This window comes from Alexandromys fortis, unplaced genomic scaffold (genome assembly GCF_014885135.2).
Source record: "Alexandromys fortis isolate MF-2015 unplaced genomic scaffold, M_Fortis_MF-2015_v1.1 scaffold_10, whole genome shotgun sequence".
Taxonomy (NCBI): domain Eukaryota; kingdom Metazoa; phylum Chordata; class Mammalia; order Rodentia; family Cricetidae; genus Alexandromys; species Alexandromys fortis.
In genome coordinates, this window is record NW_026067895.1 from 4,251,052 (window position 1) to 4,267,347 (window position 16,296).

At 40.8% G+C, this 16,296-nt stretch overlaps 2 protein-coding genes and 1 long non-coding RNA gene across 3 annotated transcripts in view; 2 read left to right on the forward strand and 1 right to left on the reverse strand.

The window, feature by feature from the left end:
- The window catches only part of Carnmt1 (carnosine N-methyltransferase 1), a 31,175-nt gene extending 28,533 nt beyond the window's left edge, over window positions 1–2,642 (forward strand). Inside the window, exon 8 of the mRNA XM_050159084.1 lies at window positions 96–2,642. Coding sequence (XP_050015041.1) covers window positions 96–197 — 102 coding nt within the window. The 3' untranslated portion in view covers window positions 198–2,642. The remainder of the gene's footprint in view (window positions 1–95) is intronic.
- Window positions 2,643–9,430: 6,788 nt separating this feature from the next.
- On the reverse strand, window positions 9,431–10,543 carry LOC126512593 (uncharacterized). The gene is made up of 2 exons (XR_007595093.1): window positions 9,549–10,543; window positions 9,431–9,461 (listed from the first exon to the last, which is right to left on the reverse strand). It is a non-coding gene; the product is annotated as an uncharacterized lncRNA (long non-coding RNA).
- A 73-nt stretch (window positions 10,544–10,616) lies between these two features.
- CUNH9orf40 (chromosome unknown C9orf40 homolog) lies at window positions 10,617–15,972 on the forward strand. Its single transcript, XM_050160439.1, has 2 exons — window positions 10,617–11,083; window positions 14,755–15,972. The coding sequence occupies exons 1-2, from the start codon at window positions 10,763–10,765 to the stop codon at window positions 14,908–14,910; spliced, it is 477 nt and encodes a 158-aa protein (XP_050016396.1). The 5' UTR covers window positions 10,617–10,762; the 3' UTR covers window positions 14,911–15,972.
- Window positions 15,973–16,296: the final 324 nt, after the last annotated feature.

Below are 16,296 nucleotides of genomic sequence, written 5' to 3' on the forward strand. Positions count from 1 at the left end.
TTTAAATATAGTTATGATAGTGCCTACAGCTTTTAACTTCTTGTTTTTGTTAATTGTGTTGCAATCATGATCTTATGATTTTTGCTTTTTTACAGGTGGAAGAGGAATCTGTATTGTCAACATATACTGTGAATGATCTCTCTATGATGAAATACTACTATGAATGTGTTTTGTTTGTGGTCCGGAAGCCACAGTAATGGTCCTAAGTGGTACTACCCAGAAAAAGGTTTAATATGAACAAATGCTGAAATAAACAGCTCACAGTCAGCTATCAGTGACAACAGGACACAACCTCAAATCAGTGGTGCCTTCTTATTCCTATCAAAATTTAGAAATAGTGTCTATTTTCTTAATAATATCTATTGCTTTTTTCAGAAATATACTATACCATGCAGATTTATACTGCACAGAAAAAAAATGGAGAAAATATCTCCTGTGCAGATATATAATGGAGGAGATATCTTCAAGTACTTTTCTTTGAAACCCAGAATTGTCCTTCTTTAAAAAAATAAACCTAAACTCCAGGCTTGATGAAGCTGTTGCAAGTCTGCCCTATTAATGACTGATAGTGCTGAAGTCCACATTAAGCTCCTTTGGGGCTTTCCATTGCCTGTGTTACTTTTAGAAGAGGCTAAGGATCCTCTGCCATACTCGGCATCTGGAATTGGAACTTTTGTTCTCATTGACCTAAGTAACTTATGAAGAATATTGAAACTATTCTTCATCATTCATTTTTTTTCTTCTTAGTCCAGCTGAATTTAGAGAAGCATCAAATATGTCTTATATGAAATACTAATTCAGTTGTTTCATAGGTGAAAATTCAATGAAATACATCAACAGAGAAATTCAGTCTTTGTCCATGCTAAACTGAATCTTCTATTAACTCCTGGAAAATCCCATTGAAGTGTATGAGATATGAACATTTGGAGGCACAATTTTTTTAAGCAGTGTTAACTGAAAAAATAAGAATAAAATTTGCCCATCTGAAACATAACTTCAAATCAGCGATGAGTTACAAAGTTTGTCAGTGTAATGTTTACAGTGATGTCTTTTAAGTATGTGGCTTATGAAAGCAAGCACTTTTTTTTTTTAGTTAAAATATATTTTAGTAAAAACGGTCATGATAGAATTAATGTGAGAAGTTTTGAGTATGAAATTCAGGGATAAGTTAATGCCCATGGTCTGTGTCTTCAATACCCTAAGCAGCAGCCATTCATGGAATTCAGATTAACAATAGTTTTGTGTCCTGGTAGAGTTGGAGTTTAAACAGTGTGTGTGCTGCTTTAATTTTCTACCTCTAGGGAGGCCTGTTTGGGTGGGAATTTCCTTGTTGCTGTTAATTTTGACATTTGTTCTTCTGTTCCCATTAGGTAGGAAAGTAAAGATGACTGATGCTTTCCCTTCCACAGGGAAAGAAAAGTTCTTGCTGAGTCTTTCACAGATGCTTGTGGCCTCTGTGGCGTTCGGATTAGATGGAGTTAGTATGTGCTGTGGCATAACTCCCATGTTGCCATGCTTTCATACGAATCTTCAGGCCTTTGTGCTGCTTAGGTTTGGGAGTCTATAGGATCTACTGCCCTTCTAGCTGGGGAGTTCTACAGTGTAGGAATTGTCGTCTGTCCTCCCCTTATGAAGTCCATGGCTCCATGGAGTGCATTTTACTTACACTTTGTGAATCATACTCCACTTACCTTTGAAAAGTATTTCTTGTTCTTCCAGTGCTCAGCACTTCATAATGTTCACTTGGTGGAAATTCTCACTACTTACTATTGGCAAGGGTGAAAAGTCTCCCAGAATTATTTTTTTAAGAAAAAAAAATTTAAAGAAAGGTATTTTAAAAGACATTCACTGAACAGCAAGGAATGCATGTTTGTTTTTGTTGAGTTGTTACTTAGGAATGCTTTTTATGAATTTTGTAGTATTTCTTGTGGCCTGGCTGTTGTCTGTCTTACAAATGTAAGAAGAGACTGACACTAGTGGGTTGGTTTTCTTACCTAAAGTTTTTTTCCCTGCCATGTTTTACTCTAATAATACCACTTACATTTCTAAATTATATATTTTACTTAACTCTGAGGTCAGTTAACCCTTAACCCTTTTATTTTCAGTTTTTTCCTTATATCATGAATATTTTTAAAAATATTCCTTATAAGTTTGTATCACCCTTTTCTGGCTTTTGAAGTTAATATATTCTAAACTTGAAAATAAGGTATAAATCAATAATAGAAGAGTCACTGGAGGACTTTAGTTTTGTATTTTTATATTTAGGTCTAGCTACTTAACCATATAAGCCTTGAAGTTTTAAATTCTTTTTCCTAAATTTGCTCGTACCCAAGTTTTTCATCATAAGGTGATCATGTGCTTGCTGTTTTTAAATTTTGACTTTCTGATGTGGTGCAAATTTAGGTTCAGATCAGTGGGCAAGATAGGGCATATAAAATATACAGGGAAGCTGCAGAAATCACAGTATGAAATAATCAAGTTTGAGAACTGTAAAATATATGGTATTTATATGTAATTCACATTCTAAATGTTGCCAGAAAGTTGAATTGGAAACTTCATGTCTGCATGAAATTTCCTATATTTTTAATGTGTATATGAACTTAATTTTTCTTAAATATTAAAGTCTGCCAATTGCTATAACAGCTTTTGTTGGTTGTTTCCCTCTCTGTAATGATGGCCATAATGCGAGTATTATTTAATTGATTATATTCTTTTCACCTCTTGGTTATCTAAATTTTTATGCTTTTAGAAAGTTAGTTAGTAATAATGTGCATTTGACCTTTGAGTTTGCCCAGGTGGACAGTATTTATTTTCACTTTGTTTCATTCACGCTCACTATAACGGACTTGGAATTTCCCAAGGAAGAAGATTAGTCTTGACAGAGGCTAATCACCAAAACAAGGACCAGGATGAGCATTTTTATTTTCTGGGTTCATTTTCCTGAATTCTTCTCTATTGACTGGGGTTTGGGGCAGTCTCAGAGGCCTGCATGGTGCCTCAACAGAAGCCCGCTGGAGAGGGCTTCACACTTTTTTGTGAATGGGTATTTTTCCCACTCCTAGTCTCTTCTCTCTTCTGAACTATATGACATGCCTTTAAAGTAAAGAGGATAGCAGGTTTGCTGTTTTGTCTCAGTTTCTCTCTGAGCTCACTTGGCTGTTTTTTTCTGTAGTAATGAAGCAGAACTTGAGGGTAAGGAGCAAAATGCAGTGAAGCAGTTGATGCCTGAGATGGAAGGGCCAAGGCTAAAGCAGTCCCAGAGGCAAGCCTGTAGAGGAAGATCCACCTTTGTATTATTCAAGGTTCTCTAGAGTCACAAAATTTACAGAATGAATACACACACACACACACACACACGAGGCTGGGTGTCTCAGCTGGTCTTCTGTATGTGCTGGAATCCCGAGTAGGCACCAGTGCCAGTGAAGGAATGGATATGCTCTTAAGGTGAGGGCAAATAAGCAAAGGGAAAATAAACAAACCATACTTCTTCCATGTCTTAGGCTTCCAGCAGAAGGTGTGGCCCAGATTAAAGATGTGCCTTCCCACCTCAGAATCTGAATTAAAGGTGTGTGTCATCCTGCCTCAAAATCTGAATCACAGGTGTGCCCCCATTTCTGGGTTGTAGTTCATTCCAGATATAGTCAGGTTGACAATCAAGAACAGCCATCAAAGTCTCTTACTAGTACTATTTCAGCATGTAATTGAAACCTTGACTGTTACTGTCAAGATTTTGCTGTGCAAAAACATTGACTAAAAGCAACTTGGGGAGGAAAGGGTTTATTTCATCTTACAGAGTTCCACAGCACACTAGATCACCGAGGGAAGTCAGAAGAGGAACCCACACAGGGCAGGAACCTGGTGGCAGGAATTGTTGCAGAGGCCACAGAGGACTGATGCTTACTTGACTTGCTCCTTTGGCTTGTTTAAATCTGCTGTTCTAACACTGGCAAGCTCACCTCTGGCTGTAGTTCGATCCTCCAGGACCGTCTGTCCACACACATGCCAACCTGCTTCACATTCGGTCAAACTGTGACTACGTAACAGCCTTTCAGAGCAAGAATATCCATAGGAATACAAAAATATCTAATACCCAGCAAATAAAGTTCACAATGAGTGACCAATCAAAAATCGTTAAACAGGGTTGGAGAAAAGGCTCAGAGCACATAGGTCTCTTAGAGAGGACCTATGTAATTCCAAGCGCCTATATTAGACTCCATGTAACTCTAGATCCAGGGGATATGAGAGCACTTACGGGCACACAGGTGCACATATTCACACACATACCCATGTATACACAGAATTAAAAGTAAATCTTTAATTACTGTGTGGCTCAGAAAGCAGGAAATAGAGAAAGATCAGTGGAATGATACGATCTCCAAACTAACATGGATTATAAAATTAGCAGAGAGCAGGTAAAACTGCAGTTATATATGTTCAGATATTATTAGATTCATGGGAAGAATAAAAATGACCCAACTTGAATTTGTAAAGGTGAAAAGTAGATATTATGGGATGGAAAATAGGCTGGCCCTAGTGGCAGATTTAAAATCAGAAGCTGTCCGGAACTATAGCACCGTGGAGAGAGGCTGCAGTGGCTTCTTTGCTCAGGTAGGCATGCTTAGGTTATGTTTGGACTTATGGACATTTCACACTTGCTGTGACTTCTGCCAAGGATCACTCCCACTCTGTATATGACTTTCCCTTCACTCTCCGAGGCCTTTAAAATTAACACAAAGAGTTCCTTTTATCTGCCTTTTGAAAATAAAGGCACATTTATTAGATAGCCTGTCTGTCTCCCTCAATCCAGGCTTCAACGAGAGTTGAAGGAGGTTATTTAACTTGGTCCTTAGCAGATGCTCAAATGGTTACTCAAAGAGTGAACTCTGAGTAGATACAAGATTATGAGGGCTTATAGCTATACTTCTGTGCCTGAGTGGATAAACAGTAGTACATGGCAAACAGTGGAATACAGTAGTCACTATTTCCACAAATACCAGCTATCTGATACACGCCAAACATTTAGGTGACTGATGTAAGAAGCTAGATCCATGAAGTCTCACAAACATAACTGCCTGAAACATGAGCTGAAACAAGACCACCAATAGAAATGCTAACCTGGAAGGGGAGGCTCACAAGACCTCAACCCTAGTTAAAAAACAAATCCTCAAAAAATTACAGGCAACCAAGGGATGTTGAGAGTGGGCAGAACACGGCGACTGGTTAGACAATACCATTTATATTTATTTANTATATATATACACACACACACACACACACAAATAACAGACTGAGCAGATTGCACCTACATATTTAGGAATTCACACAGACATAAAACAGCCATGAGTTTGAAAGAGTAGGGGAAGGAGGACAGAAAAGGGAGGAAATAATGTAATTTCAAAATCTAAAAACATAATTCTTTGAAAGAGCCCTAATTACCGGAAACTCATTTCTAGTGTGGGAGACGAGACTAAAAAGCGAGAGCTATACTTTTCTTTACGGTGACCAGAGTTGGGCACACTGAGAAACTGACCAGAATTTGGTGCTCAGGGGAGGATTATCTATCAATTAGAAACATTTTAAAAATTGAGATCTGTTCAAGGTCTGCAAAACAAAAAACAAAAGCCAACCACTTAAAATGACTTGGTCTGCAACAGATGTGCTTGATGAGGAGCAGAATAAAGCAGCGCAGGGGCTCCTGCTGGCTCCAGCCCTGGGGAAAGCAAAGCTAGAGGCTGCCCGGATCCAGGAGTTGGAGGACAGTCTTCACGAATAGTAAAACTCTCAAGACAGTAATTTTGTTTTTGTTTTTCAGGACAGGGTTTCTCTGTAGCTTTGGAACCTGTCCTGGAACTAGCTCTTATAGACCAGACTGTCCTCAAACTCTCAGAGATCCACCTGCCTCTGATTCCCCAAGTACTGGGATTAAAGGCGTGCACCACCACCTGGCTCAAAACAGTAAATTCTTAAACACGTATTACTTCTTTACCAAGAAAACCAGGGGGTTGGCGAATTAAAAACCAATTTCTGGTTCGTTACTGATAGCATTTGATTTTTGTTCCATCTGTCACTGTACGTGTGTAAACACACCAGCCACACTGGAGGAGTTCTTCTCAGTTGTTGTTTTCCTACCATATACTGGACAGGGCCTAAACTCAGGTTGTCGGGTTTGGGGGCATGCACTGTAGCCTGCTGAGCTACCTCACCAGCCCCAGACTGCATTTTATATCAAGCTATAGGACAGGCAGAATTGGTAGAAGATACTATTGGGTCAATATGAAAATTGGTTGAACGGGTTGGGTTATGGTTTACATAAACAGTACAAAGTTTAAACACAGACTCGGAAAATCGGTTCAAGATGAATATTAACCTCAGAGTAACCATTAAATATTAATGCAAAGAGATGTAACTGAAGCGCCAAAGGGTTAAACTGAAATAGAATTAAAAATATTCTGGTGATTTAATAAAGTCAGGAAAAAAAATTCAAATGTATTTCAGACCTCAAGAACAATGGAAACAACACACCAGAAACTTCAGACTGTAGCTGAGACAGTTGCAGCTTAAATATTAGTATTGGAAAAGAAGACAGCTGGACCTGCTGTGCACCAGTCCCAGCTCCTGCTCTAGTAATGCAGTGAATATGAGGTGACCCTGGCTACAGGAACGAGAACAAGTCTCATAAAACCAAACAATTAGGAAGACTGTACTCGATTTTAGGCTCCACCAGCACTAAGAAAGTATTAGGACAACTTGTATTCCTTGACTCAGTAGATTGGTCCAACTGAGGGCAAAGTGACAGCAAGTACTACAGTGGCAGTTACGGGCAACAAAGATATGCCAAAGCAATAAAGTTAAACCTGGCAAAAAAGGTAGAAGATGTCTATAATGAGAACTTGGAACATTTTACCGAAGGACATTTAAAAATCTTAACTAGAGCTTGACTACTCCAGAATTAGCAGTGGGCTTGATATTGTAAAGATGAAAACATTTCCCCAAACCATGACGGGGCTCATTCTACGCTGGCTAAAGATCCGAGAGTTAGAACTTGCTTCTTCAAAGTTATTGTCAACAGTTCAATTAACAGGTATGGCTAAAATCCAGACCTAGTTTTTCAGGTACGAAGCAGCTCTGTTTCTACCTCAAACAAAAGTCTAAGGCTCCAACTAGGTTCCCACTCTCTTAGGGAGATGACTCTGGAGTCCACCCGGGGAGTGGTTTGCCTAGAGCATGTTTTAGTCTAGGGTGTGTTACTTGTCTTGTTTTGGGAACAGAATATTTAAGAATGTAGCCTCTAATCCTTCAGTTGCTCTGTTTATTCCTGGTATCATATGAATGCAGGTTTTTTTTTTTTTCTAAATCTTACTCCTACCTTTTGAAGTCTGGGCATTTAAGCAAATGGAAATTAAATGCAGGTGATTTTCAGTATTCACTGGAACTCCCTCCTGGTGCTATCCTGTTTCTGTTTTATTATTTTCACCCATGTCTTCATTCTCTTTACTTATGTTCCTAATCCCCATGCCTCTATTTTGGTAAGTAGTATCCTTGTTGAAGCTTGTCTCCAACATAATTCCACTGGGATTCAAAAGACCCAAAGGGAAATGCTATAGGTGGTTTCATATGGAAGAGCCAGGGGCTAAGTGTCCTGCACTCAATCCTGAAAATATTCAAGGATTGCTCTATAGCTACCAAATACTTTAGTAAAAACTGTGTGTATGTGTGTGTGTGTGTGTGTGTGTGCGTGCATTAACTTGAACACATGGCATGGATCAGAAAACATTGCTGAAGTTGTCTTTCTACCATAGGGGTCTCAGAAATTGAACTCAGGCTTAGGCTTGGAAGTAAGCACTTTTATCCATTAAGCTGTCTTGCTGGCCCTGTCAAACCTGCCTATAAAGCTGTAATCATGTAGATACTATTTATTGAGACACAATTGCAAATAGAATAGTTGAGCTGAATAGATTGCCCAACCTCTTAAGTTCAGGGAGGAGTGGAGTTAGCATGGAGTAGGAACCACACAACAGTGAGCAACAACTGTCTCACAGGAACAGAATGTACAACTGTCTCATGGGAACAGAATATATTGTCCTTAGCATAAACACACACACACACATACATTGATTCCAAGTGTAGGAAAGACTCAAGTATGGAAAGAAAATTAGAGACTGTAAAATGTTTAGACAAAACATAATGTGCAAACTAAAACAGACATGGCAGCATCTATCTTGCTATATTGTCATGGCAGGGCCAATGAGATGGCTCCACAGGTTGAGGTACTAGCCACTTGTCTTGACCATCTGAATCTGACCCACAAGATGGAAGAAGAGAACAAATGCAACATAAAGTTAAAGTCGGACCCAGTAATATACACCTTTAACCCTAGTTCTCAGGAGGCAGCAGCAGATGCAGCTCTATGAATTTGAGGCTGGGGTCTACTTATAGAGCTCAAGTCCAACTAGGGATACATATTGAAACCCTATCTCAAAAACAAATTAGAAGTAATATACAATAAAAATGTAAGACAAAAATTGGTAGAAGTATTTATAACACCAATACCATAGGAGACATTTCTAGAGTACGAAATAAAAAGGTTCTTATAAACCAGAAAAAATGGATACCCAGTCTAATTTTTAAAGAGGGCTAAGGATGCAACACATCTTTAACCAATGTTTAGCCATCCAAACTGGGCCAAGCAGGTACTAGAGGTCAAGTGTAGGCTTTGAAGCAGAGGTAGTGGTGGAAGGACAAACTCCTTACAGCAGACCAAAACCAAAAGGGAAAACAGGACTGATCATTTTGAGCCACATGTAAATATAGAATTCATTTAGCAAAGAACACCATTAAATATAACAAGGCTTTCTGCACGAAAAAAGGATGTCCAACTTCACTGAGTAAGATGCAAATTGAGGCCACATGAGATCCATTCCACATCGACCAGGTCAGACCACAATGTTTGCTGGTGAGGATGTAAAGAAAATGAAGTAGTAAACAATAGCCTTCCAATGCTAAAAAAAAAAAAAAAAAAAGCTTTAAACTTTTAAACTGAGGAAAACATTTTGTAAAATCAGCCTTTGTCCTCACAAAATCTTCTTGACCAATGCTCTCAGCAGCTTTACATAACTTTTATTGAAAAGTAATTAAGCCATCAACCAATGAATAAACATTCTCATGCAGTGGAATACCACTTGTCAATAAAAAGTAAAGAACAACTAACATGGAAGGATCTTTAAGATACCTTCCCAAGCGGGGGGAAGGCAAACAAAAGTATAGATTGCATCGCTCTGTTTAAATAGAGAAAATACTGCAAAGTAGGTGACAGAAAACAAATCTGATGCTTAAGGGATATTAAGGGGCTGCCAAGGGAGAAATTCTTCAGGTGATGGACGTATGCACTATCATGTGTTTTCACAGGCGTATGTGATGGCAAACTGTAACATTGGAAATATAAGTAGTTTATTGTATCAGACCTCAATAAATCTTAAAATATCAGCAAAATCAAAAAACTTTCACAAAATATATCTGGGTGAAATATAAGCAGTTTTAATGTATCAGACCTCAATACATCTTAAAAATATCAGCAAAACCAAAAGTCTTTCACAGATACACCTGGGTGAGTGACTAGATGGGGAAACTACAAAGAAGTAATAAATAACTCTGAAACAAGACTACTTGGGCACAGAAAAGAGAAGGAGGTGCCAGTGTGGAGGAACAAAAGATGCTCTTTGGCCCTTCTGGTACTGGCTGTTTCTGAAACTGGGCTAGGCAAGTCGCATGTCTTTATGGTTATTTTAGGCAGGTGCCTGCTTTCTATTACCCTGTGTACATATGCAGTCTTATAACTGGGGCGGGGGGCAAGGCACAAGCCACTGCCCAGGCTGTATTCTATCGTTTTGGAGCAGGGTCTATGCAGAATAAACCATCTGAAGGACTAAGTTCTTTAAACTTTTCATTTGTTTCAGGTGGAAGAATTATCAACTGCAAACAACTGGAGAGATTAAATGAAAAGCTATCGTAAACTTCCTGATAAACCACTGTCTGTGCCAGTTAATACTTGCACTCCTCCCACAAGCTTCCAGGGTACACCTCCAAATACAAGCGGTTGAGCATGCACGTGGTACACATACATAAATACACCCAACACATTTTCTTTTTTAAGAGTAGTTAATATTCTCGGAGTCATAGCTAAAACAGAATTATCTTCTTTGCATGCGTTTTTGCCTTGAGGCATGGTGGTCAAGCAGTCTGAGTAATGGCCCCGACCCTCTAGTTGTTGCTTAAATCAACCGACTGAAACACAGCCTGAGGCAAACCCATCACGGTTTGCGGTTGTCTTCTCCAGACGCTGGAAAGAAGGTCTTGGAATCCGGCGGGCCACAGCAGGCAGGGTAAGCGGAGCCTCGGGCTAAGCAGTTACCTCCGCCGCTCCCGCCCGTGGGAGCCCAAACACCAGTTCTGGAGCAGAGAGGGCCGCAGGGTATAGCAGCAGGAGCCATGCCCCGCTTCCACCAGTCACAGCCTCCCACGCCCCGCCTCCTAGAGGCGCGCACTTCCGGCCACAAAGGCGCTCGGGAACTCAAGCCGTGAGTCTGCACCAACCAGCGGCCGCGTCGGGCCGGCGCGACTGCGCGCGCATCGCGGCGCAGGTTCGAATCTCGGGCGCCTCGCTGCGGCTCCCCAACGTCCCGGTCGCCCTCGGGGCGCCGCAGCCTGCTGCTCTGCGCCGCCCTCCGCCCTCCCTCCGCCACCGCGTGCCACCCATCCCCGGCCCATGGCCAAGCGGCGTGCGGCCGAGCCGCTCACGTTCCGCGTGCCTTGGAAGCGGCTCTTGCTCAGCGACTTCCCCGAGGGGCCACCGCTCTGGGCCCCGCCGGCTCGGTCCCGCAAACGGCAGGGGGACGCGGGGACCATGGTGGAGCCTGCGGCTGCGCCCAGCAAGCGACGTGGCGGCGGGGACGGCGGCCAGGAGCGGCAACTTTGCCGCGGCCTGGAGCCGGGAAAGCCACCTCCCGGCGAGCAGGAAGAACCCCGGGGCGGCGGCGACGACGGGATGGGGAGCGCGGGCAGCGGAGCCGACGGGGCGCACGTCCAGGTAGGTCCGCCCCGCACCAGCCCGGAGCCGGGTCCCAGACTGCGGAAGTCCGGCCCATTCGAGGGGCTGGACCAAATGGTAAAGACCGTGGTCCTGAGGGTCAGCTCAGTGCAAGCCGGAGAGTTTGGTTTAACGGCGATTATTGTAGAACTTGTAGTAGGTTTTCCCCTAGCATCCACCAGTTATTTGAGCTTGGTGCTCGGCTGGGCAGAAGGGAAGGGTGTCGTCTGGTCTTAGGAGAACCCGATAACTCATAATGTTCAGTCCTATGAGAAAGGGTGGTGCCGCTATCTGTTTTGGCAGAGATCTGTTCTGGCCATGAGATCCAGAAAAAAACACTAGAGGTGCAACTTATCCAAATTTATGTGTTGTAAGTGTATAAAAGAGTAGGCTCTTAAAATTTGGTTAACGATAAAAGTTCAAAGTTGCCCGCAGTGGCGATGCACACCTTTAATCCCAGAACTCGGGAGGCAGAGGCAGTTGGATCTCTGAGTTTGAGGCCAGCCTGGTCTACAGAGGGAGTTCGGGCACAGCGGTGGGGGCGCGCTACAAAAAGAAACATTGTCTCAAACAAAACAAAACAAAAAATGGGTGAGTCTCAGGGTCTGTGCTTTGTTAAACACAAAGTAACTTTTCACTTGTTGGGTGGAATGAAATGCTAATTTTACTTTGTAAAATGTGGAAAACTCCAAATGGGTTTATAAACGCACATTGTATTTGTACCACACGGCCTTGACCTGACTTGAGAACTCCCGACCTGCCTTTAAAGCAGTTCTGGTATAAGTTGGTGGAGGTTAGGGTATTTGGCAAGTGCGATTCTCAGAACTCAGCAAAACCACCTCAACCATCTTGGAATGATGCATCTGCTTAATGTCTTTTTTAGTGTCTTAAACGTTTATGACAAAAGTTAAGAATCATGCCATAAATAAATAATTGAGATACATTTGAGAGGATTTCTTTGTGTTACAGAGTGTACTGGAACTCTCTTTGTAGATCAGGCTGGCCTTGAACTCACTGAGCTCCACCTGGCTCTGCCTCCCCAGTGCTGGGATTAAAAGTGTGTCCCACCACCACCTGGCTCAAAGGGAGCTTTTAATATCTGCCACAGCATCTGCTTTAACTCAGTTGGGTCTTGCCTCACACATTGGCCAGATATGGCAGTTTTTACCCTGTGTTAGTTGCAGCCAGATGGCGGTCATGAAGCCCTGCAATGTTCTGTTAGGTCTGTTCTTGAGTTTCTTCTCTTCTGCGGAACTATGAAAAGACAGAAATTCTCCATCTCTCTTGCCTTCAATGACAAGATTTTGTATTAAGAGCATATCATCTAGGACAAAAGAAAGACTATGACAAAAAGCATACTGACATCAGTGTTGGTCTGATTTCTCTTTGCTCAGATTAGGGCTTAAATCCTTGCCCTAACCTCATAGTCTCATGTAGGAAATGCTACCACAGATGCCTTCTTTCCACGCACAGTATCTACTTTGTGCTATCAAGCTTCAGGATCGGTCCTGCATGGTTTCATATAGAGTCAATGTATGTATGTACGTATGTACCTGTGTGTGTGTATATACAAAACTTATATGTGTATATATAGAGGGGATAGTTTAATGTACGTGTATACTCAAGACAAAGCCAAGAGTGCATGTATGTTATATATAAAATATCTTTAATGACAGTATAATTTTATGCAGACTAATTGCTTAGCCAATATTGCGTTATACTTTCCAGTAACAGCAGAAATTTTTGTTTGTTTTTTGTTTTTCGGGATGGGGTTTCTCTGTGTAATAGCCCTAGCTGTCCTAGAACTAGTTTTTGAAGACCAGGCTGGCCTCGAAATCAGAAATCTGCCTGCTTCTGCCTCCTGAGTGCTGGGATTAAAGGCATTCGCCACCACCGCCTAGCTCAGAAATGTTTTATTAGGACGAGAGTTAATAATATGTGATATCCAGCAATAGTGAGCATTTACTGTCTTAATTTTTAATTCTCACAAAGATCCTAATTCATTTTTCTAAGGGGGTAAGATCGGAGATTTACCAGTTACTCAAAGTGAGGTATACCCGATGGCAGCTCGTTCTCAGTCACTGTTAGGCTTACATCAGATGATCCTTTTCCTTTGTAGCAGAGAACTAGAGGGTAACTATTTTGACCCCATTTGTTTATTAAAGTGGAATGTTTTTTGATCCATCCTTTAAAAGTTTTTCACGTATTTGGTTATCTGCTGAGCCATCTCACCAGCCCTGTCTTTTGACTTTATTGTATCTTTAGCCCAATATTAAGAAATTTCCCCGAAGACTCATCCTTTTTGCCTTAAAGTCTCAACGGGTGACTGTAACATGACTGCTTGTCCTGCTGTCTACTTTGTCGTGTGTGTCCCCCCCCCAGCATTGACGTGTAGCCACTTTGAACAGTAGAAGTGTAAGGTACATTCTTAATTTTAAAGAGTCTCTTATACCATTATGTTTTGAAATGTTGAAGCAGTATTTTTGCTATATTGGGTTAAAGAAAATCAAAGTTAATTTCCCTTGTTTTTATTTCTGTTATCATTGGAGGAGTAAGTACATGTGATGGCCATTGCGGTGGATGGAGTTACTGTAGCGAGTGTAAATGTAACACAGCCGAGTAAGGCAAGGGTGTTCAGGTTGAGAACTGTCACCCGTCAGCCTTTGTGGGACTCCAGTGCTGCTGTCTTTACATGGAGTATTTTAAGGATGTTGTGCCAATTTTAAACTTCATTACTTAATGTTGTAATCATTTAGGGTAAACTGCTTAAAGTTTAAGGGGTCACCATTCATTTGGCTTGATAGACCTAATTGTCAGTCATACTGATCGTCAATTCTATGTTCTTCTCTTTATCACGTTTATATACTAAACTTTATAGGAGGTCATGAAGTATTTTGGCCTCTATATTAGTCTAAATCCTAAACATCAGGAAAAATCAAAAGTAGGTTATATTTCTCATTGAACTTAACACTGGCTGCCATTCCTCAAACCCACATGGTGACCCACAACAGTTTGTAACTCCAGTCTGAAGGGATCTGATGCCTTCTTCTGGCCTCCTCAGGAACTGCATGCCCACAGTACACACATACATTCAGGCAAAATACCCATACACATAAATCAAAATTTTACAGCACTACAATTTTTTTGAAAAGATGCTATTAAAGGAAAAGTTTTTTTAAAAAAATTTAAACCCTTAGCAAATACAAACCCACAGATTTGATTGGGTATTTGAAATGCTTTATCAAAATCAAAACTGCCTTTGTTGAAAATGAAAAAGTATGTAAACCATATCTGAGTCTTTTTCAGACAGGGAATTTAAAAAGTAGTTATTGGGCTGGCAGGATGTCTTAGCAGGTAAAGGCACTTGCTTCCAAGCCTGAGGACTTGACTTTAGTCCCCAGAACTCACATGGTGGAAGCGGGGGTGCTGTCTCCTGAAGGTTGTCCTCTGATCTCTTTGATTCAGGGTAGCCCAGGATGGTCTTAAGTTTACAGCTCCTCCACTCAGTGCCCTCAGTGCTGTGATTCTGGGCATGTCAACCTGCGCAACTGAAAGGAGATATTCCCTACAGTGTGTATGTGTGGTGTTGTGTTGTGGGTGGGGTGTGTGTGTGGTGGGGGTGATGTTTTCTAAACCAGTGCTAACATTTTATCTCTCTTCTTTCCTTAAAGCCCAGTGAAGACTTTTGGCAGTATAACACATTCCAGTACTGGAGGAACCCTCTACCACCTCTTGATCTGGCGGCTCTTGAAGATGTGAGTGCAGACAGTTTGACAGAAACACTTCAGGACAAGAATGAAGTAGTTGAGATTGACATGGAATCCTGACAGGAGAAACTGAAGAAGTGGATTTTTTTTAATTTGAAAAGAACTAAAGGAAATGTTGTTTTCCGTCCTTGACATTTGACATGGTACTGTTGTCAAATCTGAAAAATGAGGAAGAATTTTCAGGCTTAAATACTTGTAATTACTGCTGAATATCCTAATGAGATTTTTAAAGGATATAATATAGTTGGAGGCAAAATACTTGCATTTTTAATGAAAGGGGTTTTGTTCCTGCTCTAACTTTGGAGATGCTTATCTTGGAAAGGGTGTTGCAGCTTTAGAGGAAGCACTCAGCACTTCTTCTCTTGCTCTGTCAAATGCTCCTCTGCACCAAAAAGCTTTCTTGCGGTACATGGAATGAACACATTTAACATTTATATAACCGATGCTAATAAATACTTTCTAGTACATTTTATTGGCTCCTCTTGGTTGAACAAGTAGACTTGAGTATCTATGCAAATTTAAAATGTGAGATTGTTTCTTAAGCTAATATTGTTTTAGAAGACTATAAATTTTAAACTAGTGAGAATTTCCATTTGGGTAGCTTGTTTTAACTTTCAGTATTTGCTGTTTATTAGAGGCAACAGATATAGCCAAAAAAAACTGGATAAAGAGCAGTAAGAAGTAGATGCCTGCCCCTCCTCCCCTTTTCTGAAGTGAAAGGAATGATGTGGTCAGTGTATTGAGTTTTGGTTTGAGTCCATTTTGTTACTGTTGACTACTTTAGCCCCGCAGTTCTCAATACTGATAGCACTTTAACAGGTTTTGGTTTTTTGAGCCCCACCCTAGAGAAATTTCATTCAATTATTTGAAGGTGGGCTTTACACATAGTCAGTCTTTTATTATTGTGTTGTTTTGGGCGCCAAGTCTGTATTCCTGTACTGTGCAGACCTGGCCAGAACCACTAGACTAGGAGCTTTTCCTGTTTAAAGGAGATGATCGCTAGTGAGCTGAAGAATGCCTGTTTGTTAGTCTTGTCCTTAATTTGTTACATTATTGGATCTGTTACTTCTAAGTTATTGTGTTACAGTTTTATTGTTAATAAAGTACACTGTTTATGCTTGAGTTATGTATCAATTACTGCTTTTTGTATTGCATACAGAATGCTGGCTTTGTTACCGAATAATTTGTTTATGTTTGTATTTTTGACATTAAATCCAGTCCAAAATTCAGAAAAGATAGTTGATGTCAGTAAGAGGAAAATGAGAAATAATAAATAGTATCTACCTCAGAGTGACTACTTTTTAAAATGTTATGTTTGATTGGCATGTTTTTCTGTGGTTGATCCTCACTCCCATCTGCCTGCCTGTCCAGGCTTCCCTGATGTTTTTTTCATACACAGGGCTGTTGTTTCAGCCTCTTCATCCTCCTTCTTTAAACCTTTTCTAC